The sequence below is a fragment of the Zonotrichia leucophrys genome, chromosome 6 (genome assembly GCF_028769735.1).
Source record: "Zonotrichia leucophrys gambelii isolate GWCS_2022_RI chromosome 6, RI_Zleu_2.0, whole genome shotgun sequence".
Classification (NCBI taxonomy): domain Eukaryota; kingdom Metazoa; phylum Chordata; class Aves; order Passeriformes; family Passerellidae; genus Zonotrichia; species Zonotrichia leucophrys.
This window is the reverse complement of record NC_088176.1, coordinates 32753875-32773069: the sequence shown is the minus strand read 5'-3', so window position 1 is coordinate 32773069 and position 19195 is coordinate 32753875. Positions and strand designations below refer to the sequence as shown.

The 19195-nt window shown below is 48.2% G+C and overlaps 1 protein-coding gene across 1 annotated transcript in view; it reads right to left on the bottom strand.

The window, feature by feature from the left end:
- Positions 1-12628, bottom strand: part of CDH23 (cadherin related 23) — a 209158-nt gene extending 196530 nt beyond the window's left edge. The window contains exons 1-2 of the mRNA XM_064716315.1: positions 12246-12628; positions 2146-2223 (exon numbers count right to left, since the gene is read on the bottom strand). Coding sequence (XP_064572385.1) covers positions 2146-2223; positions 12246-12453 — 286 coding nt within the window. The 5' untranslated portion in view covers positions 12454-12628. The remainder of the gene's footprint in view (positions 1-2145; positions 2224-12245) is intronic.
- Positions 12629-19195: the final 6567 nt, after the last annotated feature.

The following is a 19195-nucleotide window of genomic DNA, read 5'->3' as shown; positions in this document are numbered from 1 at the left end:
GTGGGAGAATCTACAAAATCAGAGGGTTTTGGGAAAGCTGCAGAAGGCAGGCTTCAGATATAGTAGAACTGTGATTACAGCTAAGCAGCAGCCATGAGATTGGTCAGCAGAAAAATTAAACTGTAGAAAAGCACAAATAGAACAATGGTCTGTGTATTAACACTTGTCTAGAATAACTCTCAAAGCTGCAGAAAAGTTTATCTAGCAAGATATTAGAAAGTTCTAAGCTTAATAATGGAGCTCTGTGAATTGTGTTCTAAGGCTCACAAGCAGGTATTGTATTTGAAATAAGCAAGCATTGTTTAACCAAAGGCACGTGTCCTTATGGTGGTTGGATAGAAATACTGTCAATATAGAATACTATACAGATATAAATACTGTCAATGTGCTTCTGCTTTGTGTGACTGGCCAAAAAAATTATAAAGTGAGTTGTAACATTAAGTTCTTGGTCTGCTGCCTGGGATGTGAGCTGGTGGCATCTTCCCATTGTCATAACCATGGAATGAGATTTGTGATTTTTACACAGCCTTGACCAGTGATAGCAGGGCACCCATCCCTCATCCCTACCCCAGGCCCAGCACTTCCTTATCACAGAGATGGCAAGCCAAGCCCTGGGCAGGGTTTGCGAGAGAAGGGCTGGAATTCTGCTGAGCTGCAGAGCCTCCAAATCCCTGGCTCCATGCAAAGCCTGTGCAGTTTGCCACTGCTAGGAGGGAGCTGGGCTGGCAGTTCCCATTTCCAACGGGACAGAGTGGCAAGTGACCTCTCAGGGAGGTAAAGGGGAAGGAGGGAGGAAAAAACTTGCTTTTTCCCTTGTTTGCTCCCTTTGCAGAGGAGCTGCAGCTCCAGTGAGGCTCTCCCTGATCCAAGCCGACACCGGAGGGAGATTGACTGCGCCTGTCACTCACAGCTAATGTCATCCACTGGCTGCCTCATCAGCCTGCCAATCTGGGCAAGCCATCTCCAGCCTTCAGCAGGGGAAAGGAGGGCAAAAAAAGCCTTTATTCCAAAGGGCACGCTGCTATCAAAGGGACACACTCTGGCTATTGTTTATCAGCAAGAGCCACACAGGCACCCTGTCCCCACACCAGCACCCAGGGGGGCTAGGCCACTCATGTAACAATCCCAATTTTCACGGGGCTTTGTTGCACATTTACAGCTCCTGTGCACCCTGTGATGTGCCAAAATCTGCCCCAAAATGCACATTTTCTACACCAAAAGGCCATTGTCCCACCAGCTCCCTCCCCATGCCAGGAAGGACCCAGAGCATCAGTGGGAAAACTTCCTGTGGAGGCTCTTCTGGCCCAAAACCCTGCCTTTCTCCCAGCTGGAATGAGAAAAGAGGTTTTACAGCTTGGGCAGGAGTTATTTCCGACCCCCCCAGCACATATTTAAGCACAGTTCAAGTCATCATTTTGCTGCTGAAAGCAGGGGGAGAGCCTTGGCAGTGATGTTCTGCTGCCACACAGCTAACAAGCTTCTGGTTATGTATTCACCAGGAGACCACTATGAAAAATGTGTATTTTATGACTGGCTTTTTGCAAATATTCAAATGGATATCATATGTGTGGAGTTAGAAAGTAATGCTGTATTAATTTCCTTAAGTAGTGTGTTAAATATAGTTTTAGGTTATAACAAAATGTTAAAATAGGAACTATGTATGTGGGATATTTTTTTTAAAAAAGGAATGAGGTATTTACACCAGGTAGCAGCCCAGGACACCCGAATCTTTCAGAGAAAGAGAATTAATTGCTCTGTTATCAGAAGAAACCAACTTCTTCCTGCCTCACTCAGACCTGAAGATGCTGTTTGGGATTATAAGGAAGAAGCTGACACTGCCCAGACAGAATCCTGTGTTTGAATGGAATTTATGCATCATGGATAAGGTGTATGAATATGCAACCGGCTGTTGCTTTTAAGGGTTAATCCTCTGTTAACGTGGGGCCTTTTTCGGGCTTATTTTGCCCAGAAAGAGGTGCCTGGACTGTCTGTAACTCTTTGTTTTTATTGTCTCATATTGTCCTAATCCAAATTGTCTGAATTATTATTATTCTAATTATATTATTATTTTTATAACCATTTTATTATGGTTAGACTGTTAAGATTTTAAAAAAGCAAGTGGTTGGCATGTTTCACACCACCTACCTGGAGAGACCAGCTCCAGGAGCAGCAGGGCAGGCAGGAGGTGGGCAGCAGCAGCAGCCACGGGGCGCTTCATGGCTCCTGTCAAACAAGAGAGGCACTGTCAAACCCAGAACAGACAGACGTGACCTGGAGTCCCTACATCAGGCTCAGGGTGCAGGCTGTGCCACAGGAGAGCCCTCAGGACATCAGTGCTCTGCTTCCAAGGTCCTCTTGGCCATGGAAACCAGGGTTCACCTGCTGGACAGGCCCCATTTTTTCCTTTCTGCTCCCCCACTGTCACCTTTTCTGGAAAAATCCCTTTGCCCAGGATGTATCTCCTGGGAAGTTGAGAAGCCTCAGAGAAAAAGGAAAACAATTCTTATCTCATTCGCTTCTCCTGTGTTGTGCTCATGGGGAATGTGTTTGGAGATTGCTTATCCAACAGGTGATTGTTACATTAGTTTCATGTGAATTGTTTTCACTCTTTGGCCAATCAGGGCCAAGATGCGTCAGACCCTGGAAAGAGTCACGAGTTTTCATTATTATCTTTTTAGCATTGTGTAAGTGTCCTTTCTGTATTCTTTAGTATAGTATAATACTCTTCAATATAATAGAGTATAATAATGTGTTTGGAGATTGTTTACCCACAGGTGATTGTTTTATTGTGTTTCTGTGAGTTGTTTTCACTCATTGGCCAACCAGGGCCAAGCTGTGCTGGGACTCTGGAAAGACTCACTAGTTTTCATTATTATCTTTTTAGCATTCTGTAAGTGTCCTTTCTGTATTTTTTAGTATAGTATAGCATTCTTTAATATAATATAGTATCATAAAATAATAAATTAGCCTTCTGAGAACATGGACTCAGATTCATCATTCCTGCCTTCATTGGGGCATATTTAACCAAGAGCAAGAATGGGATATCTGGTAAACTGTCTTTCTTGAGATTACCATAAGGAGTGCATTTGGCAATATTATTGACAGAAGCGGAATAATTGCCTTAGTTTGGATTTAAGTTCTTATAAATGCTCCAAAAAATCATAAAATTACATGATTCATTAGTGATTAAAAAGAGTTACAAAATACTTTCAAAAGCAGTAACCCAAGGCAACGTAACCATTACCACCATGATACTACAGACAAATTTTCTTCTCCCAGCAATTCTTGCTGTAAATACAATACCCAATGCAATACAATGCCCAATGACTAAACATAATGGTTAGTATAACATTATTTAATATAAGTACATATAATAAATAAAATAAATAATAATAAATATAAATCATAAATTAGCCTTCTAAGCACATAGAGTCAAATTCTCAATTCCTCCTTCATCTGGGGACCCCAAAAATACCACACATGGACCACAAAAATACCACTCAAGGGAACCCTCCTGAAGGAGCTCCAAAGCCACAGCTACACCTATTTTATTTTTACTGATGGATGTGTCACAGGAGACAGCTCCTAACAACTCTGTCACCGCAGAATGGGCCTGAAATTCTAATTTCTCCTGCTATTTTGCTACGGAGAATCTCTCTGGGATGAAGAGGTCTTGTGCCTAGACAAGAAAAACGGTGCTGTGGTGTGTTTTGTGCACCTTCAGGTATTTCAGCACAAGCCTGAGAAAACATTCAGGTGTAATCATGCCCATCACCCCAGAAAACACAGCCAGGGCAGAAGAGTTTAAACCTCCTCCCCACAATAAGCTGCTGACTTATGCTCAGTGTCAACAGAGCACCCAAACGCCCAATTTTGGGTTTGTTTCTAAAGGAAAAAATGGCCACTTTCCCCAGAGCCAGGTATCCTGACAAGCCCTTTAAATCCTTGCATTTGGCCAAGCAAAGCAGAATGGATTCTTGTGATTAAGAAAAAACACCAAACATCTCAATTTTCCCCCTGCTTTAATAGGTTTTGGGGAGGAGGAAACCTCAGCATCTTTGTTCCAGAGCCCTGCACCCAGCCCAGAATGCAGAGCCCAAGCTCTTGGTGCTGCAGCCAGAGAGGATGAGATGGAAATGAGCTCCCGTGCCTTCTGCAGTGCCAGAATGCCAGAGGAAAACACTAACTTTCTTCTCAAACAGCACCACTATCAGCCCAAGTGAGCGTGAACATGATTTCCCAGCTTCACAGCCCGTGTTTAAAAAGCACCAGGGCAGTGGAGAAACAATTTATGTGATGTAGGAATAAAAGCAGCTGACAGCATCCCCTTTCGAGTGCCATGATAAATCTAAATATTGGATATTCCAAGTCAGTCACTTCATTATGTCAGTAATTGCCTGAAATGTCATTTTGATTTTCTCTGTCTTCATTAATATTGCAGCTCTTCACTGGTTCTTCGAGATGGCTCACTCGAATATTGCACATTTAAGGAACGGGATCCAGGAGTCTCTGAGGAGAACTTAAAAAATTGTGACTAAGAGCAGATTAAATTGCACCTTGTGCCTGAAAGAGGCTCTTTGGAGGAAGCACTCTGTGCAGTCCCCAGCATGATAATGTCCCTGGGAGCTCAGGTGCTGTCTCCTCCTGCCTGCTAAGGCTCTGATGTTAAACCAGAGGTTTCCCCTCCGCTCACAGAGCCTCCAGAGATGGGAGGCTGAGGAAACACCACAGTGCAAAAAAATCCAGGGCTTCAAAGCTCAAGTCCCAGAATTTCCAAAGGAATGATGATTTCCAAAGCTGCTCAAGCCTCAGAATTCCATCCACTCGCTCTGTGAATGGAAGTGTGAATCAAACCTCCCAAAGTGCCACAGGAGATAAGTGGGGGTGCCTCCCCAAAAACTGCCCTTTTCCTGCCATGAAGTGTCCCAAAGAGGGACAGCAGTGTCTCCCCAGAGGATTGGATGTGGGAGGTGGGGTGGAGATACCAGAGGTGTCACCAGGATGTCCCCAGCTGTGTCACAAACTTATTTCATGAAAAATCTTTTTGCTAGAATTTTTAATTCTGAGGCTTCTCAGCTTCTCAGGAGAAAAAAAATTCTAGAAAAAAGATTTTTCATAAAATATATCCCAGGCTTCCTCCATCACTGGGGCCACCTGGGAGAGCATCCAGGAGCTGGCCCAGCAAGGACCACATCCCAAAAACCATCCCTGGCATCCCCTTTGGCCAAGCACATGGCTAACACCACCCCTCACACCAAAAAACCAGCCTCCTCTGCTTCCCCTCTGCTCCTCAAAAACAGCACTGTTAGAAATGCACCTTTTCTCCTCATTATTGCCTCTTGGCCAGGGCTTTACAATAAGCACAATTCAAAATAAAAAAAAAAAAAATTACAAGTTAATCCTGATTTTTATTTTTTTTTTTATTCCCACCTCCGTGTTGGCGTGAGCCATACCCAAATCATAATTCCCAAAAATAACAAATTGCAGAACAGGGTAATCAGAAGTAAATTGATATTGATAAATAAGCTTTTCTCCCGTGCGGTAGGTGGTTTATTTTAATCTAATGAGTTTTATATTTTCTGAGCTTTCAGATTCCATGATGAAGAGCCATCCACGCTAGAATTACAAAGCACTTTGAAATATTGTAATTTTATGGCTCATTTTGTCAGGACTCTTGAAAATGAGATTTGTTCCCAGTGAAAAAATTTGCCCCCTTCTTTTTTTTTAATTTTTTTTTTTTTTGCTTTCTATTCCCTGCGGCGAAAGGAAATAAAATTTCCCTGTTAAATAAATGCAGGCCAGGATATTGGCTTGCACAGGGGAGGGGAAATATGGATTCCCACAGGGAATAAGGGACACAGCTGCTGGCACCTGTCACCACCCACCTGAGAGGGTGTTTGTAGGAGAAAAGAGCATGGAAAACCCTTTCTCTCCTTCTTTCACCCCAAAACCAAAGCTGAGGTTGAGCCAGGAATATTTTCTCCCCACAAGGCTCTGCATTCCCCAGCTGGGGCACTCAAACCTTTCTTCCTCCAGGGAAAAAGCTGGGGCTGCTCCTCACTTAACACCCAAAAGTTTCCCTCACTTTCCAGCAGTTTATTCCCATTTTAAACCAAGGGCAGGAGTGGAAGTATTTAAGTATTTTGCTTGGTGCTTCCAGACATTTGCTTTCCCACAGGACACAAGGATTAGCTGCAGAATGACACTGAGGCATCGTTTCACCAAAAACCCAGGCCCAGGAGGAAATGCCAGCTTTGAACTGCCCAGTCCTTGCAGGAAGGCTGGGCTGGGTTGGGAATGGCATGGCTTTGGGAAATGGCATGGAGTTGGAAATGACAGGGGTTTGGGGAGTTCCATGGGCTTGGGAATGGCATGGGTTTGGGAAATGACATGAGGAATGACAGGGGTTTAGGGAATGACAGAGGAAATGTCATGGGGTTGGAAATGACATGGGGAATTACGTGGGTTTGGGAATGACATGGGAAATGCCATGGGTTGGGGGAATGCCATGGGTTTGGGAATGACACCAGGAACAACAGGGGTTTGGAAATGACATGAGGAATGACAGGGGTTTGGGCAATGACAGAGGAAATGACATGGGGTTGGAAACGACATGGGGAATGACAGGAGTTTGGGAATGACATGGGTTTTGGGAATGCCATGGAAATGACATGGGTTTTCCCATGAAATTGGGAATGACATGGGTTTGGGAAATGCCATGGATAACAACATGAGCTGTCTCATCACATGGGAAATGCCATGGGTTTGGGAATGCCATGGGTTTGGAAATTACATGGGTTTGGGAAATGGCATAAGGAATGACAGGAGTTTGGAGAATGACAGAGGAAATGACATGGGGAATGACATGGGTTTGGGAATGACACTGGGAATGACAGGGGTTTAGAAATGACATGGGTTTGGGAAATGCCATGGGGAATGACATGGGAAATGCCATGGGTTTGGGAATGACATCGGTTTAGGGAATGACATGGGGAATGCCATGGGTTTGGAGAATGCCAGGGGTTTGGGAAATGACACGGGAATGACATGGATTTGAGAATGACATAGGAAATGACATGGGTTTGGGAATGACATGGGGAATGACATGAATTTTCCCATGAAATGGGGAATGCCATCTGTTTGGGAATGAGTGACATGGGAATGCCATGGGTTTGGGAATGACATGGGCTTGCGAAATGACATGGGGAACGACGTGTTTGGAAATGACACGGGGAATGACATGGGGAATGCCATGGGTTTTCCCACGAAATGGGGAATGCCATGGGTTTGGGGAATGACTTGGGGAATGCCACGGGTTGTGCTATGACATGGGGAATGCTATGGGTTTGGGAAATGCCATGGGTTTGGGAAATGGCACTGGGAATGACATGGGGGATGCCATGGGTTTTCCCATTAAATGGGGAGTGCCATGGGTTGGGGGAATCACATGGGTTTGGGGAATGACAGGGGTTTGGGGAATGACTTGGGGAATGCCATAGGTTTGGGGAAGGCCATGGGTTGTCCCATGACATGGGGAATGCCATGGGTTTGAGAATGAATGACATGAGTTGTCCCATGACATGGGAAATCACATGGTTTTGGGAATGAAATGTGCTTGGAAATGACATGTGCTTGGAAATGACAAGGGGAATGCCATGGGTTTGGGAATGCCATGGGAAATTACGTGAGTTTAGGAATGACATGGTTTGGGGGAATGTCATGGAGAATGCCATGGGGAATAACATGAGTTTTCCCATGAAATGGGGAATGACATGGGTTTGGGAATGCCAGGGGTTTGGGAATGACGTGGGGAATGCCAGAGGTGTGGGAATTACATGGTTTTCCAAGCCCCTGACACAGACAATCCCAACAACCCCCCAGCTCTGCATAAGCAACACTCAAACCTTTCACCACACCTGTGGCATCTCCAAGGAAAAGCCACAGAATGCATCCAACTCAACTGCTGCACCCATGGGATGCTAAAATAACACCCTGGGAGCTTTGGGAAGAGAGCTGCCACTCCCTGCTGCATCAGGCACTGCCACCCACCCCTCCATGGCGAGGGAAACTTCACTTTTGGGCAGAGAAAAGTAGGAATTCCCAATTTCTTCCTTTGTAAGTGGGGCAGCACTGGCTCAAGGGAGCCTCCAGCACTGGTTGCTAATCATAGGCATCATAGCAACCACTTTCCATCACAAAACCTCTCTTCAGCTGGAGCAGCAGCTCCTGAGCCAGGAGGAGGGCTGGGATGGGGCAAGGAGACCGAGCCAAGAGGCTCCTGGGCTGCTCCAAAACTGGGAATCAACACAGCAAAGCCCAGGGCTCTGTCTGTGGGATTTTATCCCACCTCCCTTAGGGCCTCCAGCTGCCCCAAGCTCCAGACTGGCAGTTTGCAGCACTAAAGAAAAGCAGCAGGTTTTGCTCAGGCCTATGGTAACTGGAATTTTAGATCTTGGAAACAGAGTGGGGAAAGGGATGCTTCGGAAGAAGGGTGGAAAAAATACAACAAAATGAATAAAAACCCCTTCACGCTGATGAAGCAGAGCTGCAAAGGCTCCCAGGCCATCTCTTGCCTCATCCAAACCAAGCAGTCCTGGCTGCTTTCACACCTCAGTGTCAAGGAGCAGCCCCAGAGAGCAGGGGGGAATGGGAAGACAAGGAGGGGCAGCAGGGATGGATTGTTGGGTTAATGAAGTTATTGGGATTAATGACAGCAGTTCGTTATGCAGAATCTACACCCTGAAATGGAGTCAGATGACAGGCAGGAGTTTTGTAGGTGCTGGGCCACAAAAACCCCAAAATGACACAATTTCTCCTTCCTCACTGAAGGAAGCCCACGAACAAACATCTCCTGTCACACTGAAGCATCAAACCCATGGATAAATGCTACCCCAACACCTGGCCTTTACCAAACCCCTGCTAAGATCCAGGATATCTGCAAAATTTGGGTCCTAACCATGGGAATTCCTAGTTTTTCCCATTTCTACACCCTGAAATGGAGTCAGATAACACCAGCACAAAGGTTGTAGGTCCTGGGCCACAAAAACCCTAAATAATCCTCTTTTCCCTGCAACATTATTTGAAGTCTTACTGGAAGAAGCCCATGAACCAACATCTCCTGCTCACATGAAACATCAAGCCCATGGATAAATGCTCACCCTGCCCAAACCCCTGCTAAGATCCAGGATATCTGCAATATTTGGGTCCTAACCATTGGAATTCCCAGTTTTTCCCCATTTCAGATGCAGAATCTACACCTGAAATGCAGTCAGGTAACAACACCAGCACAAAGGCAGGAATTTTGTAGGTGCTGGGCCACAAAAACCCCATAATAATTCCTGTACCATTGGAATTCCCAGTTTTTCCCCATTTCTACACCCTGAAATGGAGTCAGATAACACCAGCACAAAGGCCGTAGGTGCTGGGCCACAAAACCCCCCAAATAATCCTATTATTCCTGCAACAATATTAAAAGTCTTACTAGAGGAAGCCCATGGACAAACATCTCCTGCACACATTGAAGCAACAATCTCATGGATAAATGCTACCCCAGCCCCTGGTCTTTACCAAACCCCTGCTAAGATCCAGGATACCTACAAAATTTGGGTCTTAACCATTGGAATTCCCAGCTTTTCCCTATTTCAGATGCAGAATCTATACCCTGAAATGGAGTCAGATGACAGGCAGGAATTTTGTAGGTGCTGGGCCACAAAAGCCCCAATTTCTCCTGCAACATTATTAGAAGTCCATGAATAAACATCCCATATCTGCTGCCCACATTGAAGCAACAATCCCATGGATAAATGCTACCCCAGCCCCTGGTCCTCACCAAACCCCTGCTAAGATCCAGAACATCTGCAGGATTTGGGTCCTAACCATTGGAATTCCCAGTTTCTCTCAATTTCTACACCCTAAAATGGAGTCAGATGACACCAGCACAAAGGCTGTAGGTGATGGGCCACAAAAACCCATAATAATTCCTATACCATTGGAATTTCCAGTTTTCCCCCATTTCTACACCCTGAAATGGAGTCAGATGACAACACCAGCCCAAAGGCAGGAATTTCGTAGGTGCTGGGCCACAAAAACCCCAAAATGATTCTATTTTTCCTGCAGCAATATTAGAAGTGTGACTGGAGGAAGCAGGATGGTGTAGTGGGGAAAAGCAGGGAAGTTTTGGGTTGCTCATGGAGCTGGCTGTGAGCAGCTGGGATGTTTCAGACCCCAACCAGGGGCCACAGGCCAGCCCCCTCACCCAGCCAACCCCACAGCCTAAAGCTCCTTAAATCCAAAAACAATCCGTGCTCCAGACCATCTGCGCTGAGCACCTAGGAAACTTCATAAAGAGAATCCTTTTTAGGAGGTCCTTTCCCTCCAGTTGCTCAGGATGGCAGGGTTGTAGGATGGCAGGATTTTCAGGATTGCCCTTTTTCCTTGCCCAGAGGAGCTGTCATGCCCTGGGCATCCCTCTGGAGATGATTTCAGCTGGAATGGTTCTGGTGCTGCACCCTGAGGATGCTCCTGAGCAAAGGGACAGGGCTGGGAGCCCTCCCCAGCTCCCACCTCATCCAGACATTGTTGCTCCCACTTATCGCAAAAAAAAATGCACAAACAACTAATAAAAATAAAATAAAAGAAGGGTCAGCCTCAATTTTTACAGTTTCCCACAAAGATAAGGTTTTACAACTTGCGCTTTAAACATTGTATTTTTCACGAGTCCTTCAGGAAAAAAAGAAAGCTTTGTGCTGGGGATGGAGGGAGGGAACAGGATGGTGAAGGAAAATGGAACTGCACAGGGATTTTCTCCTCCCCTCCTTCCCCAGGACAGCAGGGAAGGAGACACAAAGGCAAAACTCACTCTGCCGAAACAGCCAGCTGGATTTGCACAAATCCCACGGGAGTGCTTCATCCCCGGCTCACACCCCCCCAAAAAAAAAACCCCAAAAAATTAAAATTAAAGCGTCTCAGTGCAGCAGCTCCATCCCACATGCACGGAGCATCCCGGGCTCCTGCAGGATGCTCCGGGGAGATCCCGGGAAGGAGCCGGGATCGGCGTGAGCAGCCAGCGCTGCCGAGGGAAAAAAAGGAAAAAAAGGGGAAAAAAAAGAGAAGAAAGGGAAGAAAAGGGGGAAAAGGGGGGGAAAAAGGGGGAAAAGGAGGAAAAGGGAAGGGAAAAACCGCAACCCCACAACAAAGAGAACGCACATCAGCACAGGGAACGTCCCGTTCCAGCATCCCTCTCCTCCAGCCGATGGCTGGGAAAGGAGAGGTGGGATGTAAAGAGAAGAAAGACTGCAGGTTTTGAGGGTTGCAGCAAGTAAAGAACCAGGGGGTAAAAATAAAATAAAATGAAGCGCTTTCTCCAAATTCTCCGGGCAAGTTTGGCGCTCGGCAAGGCTTCGCCTCCCATCCCCATGCGATGCTGGGAGGGGATTTGAAAATCCCACGGCCGGGACGAAGTTCCAGCCCCGCTCGTCCCAGAAACTTTGCTGCTCTCCCGGCAGATCCCGAACTCCGGCTGGGAGCCGGGGGTGGGCGCAGGACAGCGGGCACCGCCGCTCGTTCACAGCGGGGATTTCGGGCAAAAACGACAAAGATTGGGCAAAGGAACCGCGGCGCTGGGCGAGACCCCCGCCCGAAATAACAGCAATGAGAGCACTGAAAAAGATTATTTTGGTTTAAAGCAAGGCGGGGAGGTTTGGGAAGGGAGAACGCGGCAAGAAGCGCCCCGGGAGGGGAAGGGAAGGGGTGATGCCCGCGCAGGGGTGATGCGCACACAGGGGTGATGCCCGCATCCCCCGCATCCCACCCGGGTGGATAAATCCCGAGGAGGAGCGGCGGGGCATTACCTGCGGTGCTGTCTCGGAGCCCGGTGTCAGCGGCGACCCCCCATGCCCCCCCTGCGCCCTGCGTGAGCCGCGGAGGAGGAGGAGGAGGAGGAGGAGGAAGGGGAGGGATGCACTGACGCGGGCGGCGCAGCGCCCCTCGCCAGGTACCGCCAATTCGGCACCGGCAATTCGGCACCGGTGAAACTCCTCCTTGCCCCCCTCCCGACCCCTCCGAGCCCCCCAAAATCCCCTCTCAGACCCCAAAATCCCCTCTCGCCCCCGCCTGCCCAAGCCCAACTTCATCCCGGGTGCGCAAAGTTCAACTCCGCCTCGGCGCGTTTCGCTCGCGTTGGGGTTTCTCTCTCATTTTTTTAAAGGTTTTTTTGTTGTTGTTGTTAATTTTGTTGTTTCTCTGACCTGTGCGCGGGAGCAGCTGGCAGGGCTCGGAGCGGGGAAATGAATGATGGATGAGCGCGGGGAAAGCGATCCGGGAACGGCTGCCGGGAGAGACGCACGGACGGACACACGGACGGATGGATGGACAGACGGAGGTTCCAGCCCAGCCGCCGCTCCCCCGGAGCCTGTACCTGCCGATCCCCGCCAAACCCTTCCGTGTCCTCCCCATTCCGAGACCTCCCCACCAGCAGTTTTTGGGAAAATGGCCAAACTCCCCCGTTTCACCCCATTTCCTGCCGCCTTGGAAATGCCACAAAATGCACCTGCAGTGACACCGAGCCTCGCACCCAGGAGGTGAATCCACACTCCTGGATCCCAGGAAGGGCAGGCTTTGGGAGCTTCACCACCCCATCACAACCATTTTGGGTTAAAATGCTTAAATAAGGACAGTTTATGCTATTAAAGCCCGTCCTAGAGCCTTGCCTGGGAATCAGAATGGCTTGGATTGGATGGGACATTAAAAATCAGCTCATTGCACCCCCCTGCCATGGCTTGGGACCCTTCCCCTCCACTCACCTCCTGCAGAACAAGCAGGCAAATACCCCTTGCAGCAGCAGGAGGGGGTAATTAAGCCTTAATTCTTCTAATTACACCATTAGCACAGCGCTGGGGTTGATTGGCTGGAATTGGGCACAGGTCTGCTCTGCTCCTGCTCCTGGTCCTCCCTAAACTGGGGGAGCACCAAAGCCCCACCAAAGCTGGCCCAGCTGCAGGCACTTGGCAGCCCTGGCACGGCTGCTTTGGGGTTAAACCCCACAGTTTCTGGCAAACAGCTGAATGCAATGAGCTCTCTGCAGCCAATTCAGGTGCTGGCAGGTGATTCCCTCCCATCACACCTGGGCTGGGTCAGGTTCCTGCAGGAACCAACCTGGGGGTCACCAGGAGTGCAAAGGGTGCAGGTGTGACCTGGCTGGGGCTCTGAGCACCCTGATCTGGGGGTTCCTGTCTCCCCAGGGCTCTTCATCCCTTCCTTGCTTCATCCTCTTCATCCCTTCCTTGCCCTCTCCATCCTTGCGCCGTGCTCACCCCACAAAGCCAGCGAGTTAAGGAGGGGGAAAAACGCCCAAAAAAAGGGAGGAACCAAAGCAGAACCACAGGTGCAGGTGTGCCTCAGGCCCGGGTGCCTGCAGCTGCTGTGACTTTGCACAGGTGATGTCTCACTGAAAAATTCAGGTCAGGATTTTTATTTCGAAAGGTGCACACCTCTCCTGTGGCAGGTGCCTGTGCCTTGGCTTCACACCATGGATTTCTGCTCACATCCTGACTGGTCTGAGGATGTTTTACAAGGCTGGGCTCCCCCTGGCCTGGGCTCCCATTCCTGATGGAATACAGGCTCCAGCCTTTCCCATTAAAGGGGAGGGAGAGCTGGGGGGATTTCAGCACCCAGGCTCACAAAATACACAGAAATTCACTATCTTGTGCTCTGCTCCTCTGCCAGGTCCCTGTGCCTTGGCTTGGGGGATTTCTGCTCACATCCTGACTGGTCTGAGGATGTTTTTCATAAGCCGGTTCTAACAAAGCTGAGCTCCCCTGTCCTGGGCTCCCATTCCCGATGGAATACAGGCTGCAGCCTTTCCCATCGAGGGGGATTTCAGTGCCCAGGCTCACAAACCCCACAGGAATTCAGTATCCTGTGCTCTGCACGTCCCTGTCAGGGCTGGTTTCAATCAGGCAGGGCAGTGTGCAGGCTCAGAGAGCTCCCCGAGCTGCTGTTCCCCAGCTGGAGCAATCCATGGTGCCCTGAGAGCCAGCCTGAGGGAATTGTGCCTTTCCACAGGCTCAGGGCTGGGAAAAGGGGCAGCAGAAGAAGAAAGTGATGCTCTGTGAGCAGGGAGATGCTGCTGGGATCTCAACACCAAGCCCAAAGCTGCAGGGCTGGGATACCCTCCCTGCCATCCCAGCCCTTCTGCACAGCCCCATCACAGGCAAACCTGATTATTTTGGAGGCAGATCCCTTGTCCACGCTGCCTGCGAGCACAGAGCAGCTCAGCAGAGCCTTTCGCAGCCTCCTGGCACCACTCACTCAACCTTGAAATTGTTCTGCAGGGCTGCTCCCCCTCTCGTTTCCCACCCAGGCACGGAGCATTCCCTCATCCAGCTCTCCCCCTCTCTGCCTCTGAGAGCTGGGATCACCATTTGCCTCTAAACACATGAAATATCGCACGGAACGCAGGTGAAGCGCAGAAATGTGCAAAATCCTGCCCTGCTCAGGCACTGAATTGGCTCTGCTTGCCATGGAGCATGTTGTGCCACGGCCTCCAGGGTCTGCAGGGACAAGCAGCCCATGGAATGTGGTGCCATCAGTCATTTCCTCACACAGGAGTCTCCCACAAGGGTCCCTGGAAGTGCTTTCCCAAACCACCACCCTTTTTTCTTTTCATTTTTCAGTAAATAAGGGCTGTGTAAAAGTGCAGGGCTGTTTTGTGCTCAGGAACAAGCAGCCCATGCCCCCTGCTTCCATTTTTTGGGGGATTTTGTCCCCCCAGACCCCAAGCCCCAGGGGAATGGGGGCATCCTCCCTCTCCCACAGCATTCCAGGTGCAGGGTGGGTTGGGGTGGTGGCAGCTCCCTCCCATCCAAGCCACAGAATTAATTTCTAGAGCCATTCTGGAGTTTTCTTTTCCACCGCCACCTGTGCTGCGGCTGACACTGAGCTGGCTTTTCCAGTGTGAAATTAATTTCCAGGTCCATTTCACACAGGATTTTAGGGCCAATATTGGGATCGTGCTGGTTTTTTTAGGAATTTCTGAGTGAAGGAGGTTGGTGAGAAAGCCAAGCAAAGCCCAGGGAGTGCTGGAATTCTCTCTCTGGAGAAGAAAAGAACAGAAAGAGCAGCTGGGTTTGTTCTGCTTTTTTATTTAGAAATAGAGAAGTGCTGGGTTTCAAATTGATCTCATGGAGACGGCAGGAGGGGCAGAAACTGGGCTCACCTTTTCAGCCCAGACCTTGCAGAATTGTCCCCAGGTGGGGCCAGAAGGAGAGCACCTAGCTGGGCTGATTAGGGCCACAATGGGTTAATAATGGGGGTAAAAAATCCCCTTTGGAGCAGCTGGAAGCGCTTTTCACTGAGCTTGGAGAGGGTTCAGTGATGATCCAGATGATTTAGATCCACAGTGAGGGGGGGACACCTGTGGGACCACCCTGGGTCTCCTCATGCCACACACCTGGAGCACATTTCCCCTCCGAAATTGTTCCCTCCCCTCTTTGGGTTTGTTCTGTCTTCCTCAGCAGAGGAAAAGGTGCCATCTACAGGCACAGAGAATCCATGGACGGAGAACCCACAGCACAGCCCTGCCACCATACCCTCGGCTGGGCCACGGTGAAAAATGCGTATTTTATGATTGGCTTTTTGCAAATATTCAAATGAATATTATCTGTGTTGTGTTAGAAAGTTATGCTGTATTAATTTTTTAAGTAGTGTGTTAAATATAGTTTTAGGTCATAACATCATGTTAAAATAGAAACTATGCTATTGAGATACTTTTTTTAAAGAAAGGACTATCACTGAGATAGCAGCCACAGGACACCCGAATCTCTCAGAGAAAGAGAATTTATTGCTCCATTATCGAGTTCTTCCTGCCTTGCTCAGCCCTGAAGACTCAGTCAGGATTCAGAGGAAGAAGCTGACACTGCCCAGACAGAATTCTGTGTTTGAATGGAATTTATGCATCATCTGTGAGGTGTATGAATGTGCAACAGGCTGTTGCTTTTAAGGGTTAATCCTCTGTTAACGTGGGTCCTTTTTTGGGCTTATTTTGCCCAGAAAGAGGTGCCTGGACTGTCTGTAACTCTTTGTTTTTATTGTCTTTTATTGTCCTAACCCAAATTGTCCAAGTTACTATTATTCTAATTATATTATTATTTTTATAACCCTTTTATTACTATTAAACTTTTAAAATTTAAAAAAACCCCAAGTGATTGGAGTTTTTCACAGCCACCTTCCCTGCAGTGCCCTTGGAGCTGCTTGGTCCCTGTTTGGGGTCAGGGATCACCAGGGGGCTGTGCCAGGAGCAAGATGAGCTCCCTGCTGCCAGCCCTGGCCTTAGACCTGTGATAACCTCGCTGCTAACACAGTGAAATTCAAAATAAAAACCCAACAGAAGGTGACCACCCCTCTCCACAGCCTGGGGAGGACCAGCAGAGGAAACACAAAGGAACTTTGGGCAAGGGAATGCTGTGCCACTCACCCAGGGTCTCACACTGACACCCTGTTCCTCTTCTGCCTCGCTCTGCTTTTCAGCTGTCTCTCGTTTAACCCATTTTGATCAGGTGATTTCCATTTAACCCATTCCGACCTTTGTGATTTCAGGAGGCAAGCCAGGAAAACAAGAAGCTGCAGGAAGAATGGGATAAATTGTCCCCTGTGTGAGGTGGGGACAGGGGTGACAGGAGCAAGGGGGACTCCTGGATGGCTGGAAGGAGGGCGAGTGCTGGTGATGCCTTGGGAAGGCTGAGCTAGAACAGAGACCAGACAGAGCTAAAGAATAAAGCAGGGATTTATGGAAAGGAACTCCTCCATGGATGCACCTTGGGCAGCACAAGAGCCCAGCCAGGGCTGCATCCAAGATGGACCAAAATGGTCACAAAACGAACCCAGGATGAACCAAAATGGCCACAAAATGAACCAAAATGGATGACTGGGCATGGGGTCTCTCACTTTTATAAGTTCTGCATATTGGAATTAATTGTCCAATTCCAGCTTTAGCCCATGCAGTCCCATCCTTGTTTTTCTCTCTCCAGCCCACGTTGTTTGTGCTCTTGGGCCTGAGATTTGGATCATTTGTCCTTGCTCCCCAGCTGGAGCAGGAATTGTTTTGTCTCCCTGCTCTGTGCACAGAGCTCACCACCCCCTGATGTGAAGCCCAGACCCACACAGTAGAGCAGCACAGAACCTGAAAAATACAAAAACTAACAATTGAGGCATCATGAGGAACCATTGGGGAGCCCGTGGTGCTGCTGAAGGTTCAAGGTTGCCCCCAGGAGAGGAGGAAACCTCTCCCCAGGCCGTGCAGGTGGGATTACTCCTCTGACAGAGCCACTCTTGCTTTAAAAACCCTTCTCAGCTCCCACTCCTGCCCAGGAATGCTGCAGGAATTCTCACCCAGAGCTCCTGCACTCCCCCGCCCTGGCGTGATGAACGAGGAGGAAAAGTTTCTCATCTCGGTTTGTTCTCGCAGCGCCGTCCAACAGAGCACAAGGCTGTCTAATCAGGAGCTACAGTCCTTCACCATCTGTTTGGAGCCTAATTACAAATGCAGAAAAATAATGTGCTTTACAATTGCACCAGTAAATGCTGTAAATGATTTAAATGCATGCATATGTTCCCTGCAGAATTCAGCATGCATCTGCGACTTCTTCTGCTCACATTAGGCACACAAATCAAGGGAAAAAATACCCAGATCTGATGAACAGCATGTCCCTAGGATGGTGATTTTTATCCCTTTTTTTTTTCCCCCTGCTGGAATGGCAAACAGGGCTTTTTTGTAACAATTCATCCAGCAGCGTTTTTCTTTGCTTCCATTTTAAAAACTGTTTATCACTGCTGTGTAAATATAGTACAAATTACTCCATAAAGCAGGGAAAAAGGAGAACAGCAGCCGGGCAAGCCTGCAGCTGGCTGGCAAGGTTTCAAAGGCAGGGTTTGTGTTTTTCCTCTGGGGGTGGAGGGGCAGGATCAGCTCAGCCCCAAGGGCCCAGCGGCCACTCGTGTTCCAGGGAATCCCAGAATGGTTTGGCTTGGAAAGGGCCTCAAAGATGGAGCAGCATCGCGTTCCTGCTGCTCGTTGGGCACCACCAGGGTGCTGCTGAGGTGTTCCAGAGGTTCTTCCCACCGCCCAGGGGCCACGGCACTGCAGCAGAGGCTCTGCCAGCAAAGGCACCATGCTGTCCTGGTGCCACAGATGGACAGGGACAGCATTTCTGCCCTGGGGACACTCCAGTGAGGGGGGACTCACTACAGGACATGAAACACCACAACACACACACTGCTGCTCTCAAGGCCAAGGAAAGGGAAGTTTGTTTTCTGACTCCAACATTTATAGATTTCCAAAAGTGACAGTGGATTGGAGGGTGACAGTGCCACCTCTCCAATGTGACTGTAGGGGTCCGAGGATGAGGGACGAGACGAGGATCTGACTCCATGGTTCAGAAGGCTTGATTTATTATTTTAGATGTATATTATATTAAAACTATACTAAAAGAATAGAAGAAAGGATTTCATCAGCAGGCCAGCTTAGAAAAGGAATGGAATGATAACAAAAGCTTGTGTCTCAGACAGAGTCAGAGCCAGCTGACTGTGATTGGCCATTAATTAGAAACAACCACATGAGACCAATCACAGATGCACCTGTTGCATTCTACATAATCATTGTTTACATTTTGTTCCTGAGGCATCTCAGCTTCGCAGGAGGAAAAACCCTAAAGAAAGGATTTTTCATAAAAGATGTCTGCGACATCTCTCCAATGACACTGGACAAACCAGCAGTCCCTCAAATTTCTCCTCCTCCATAAAAGAATGCAAAACAATGAGTTATTTACAGAAAGTGTGTGAGAAAGTTTGCTACAAGAATGTAAACATCAGAAGGCTGAGAAAATCTTAAAAAATCAGGGTGACAGAGGACAGCCCAGGCAAGGCTTTGGAGAAAGCCACTTGCAGCTGATGTGAGCGTAGCCCACATAATAAAAAATATATAGCTGCATAACAAATTGTAACAAATTCTCTCGTGCACACTTTTGTAAATAATTATTGCATTACATTCTTTTTTGGAAGAAGAAAAATTTGATGAACTGTTGGTTTGTCCAGTGTTATTGGAGAAGTAGCACTGCTATCCTCCAATCTACTGGCATTTTTGAAAATCTATACATGTTGGAATCTAAAATTAAACTTCCCTTCTTTTTACCTTAAAAGTTCC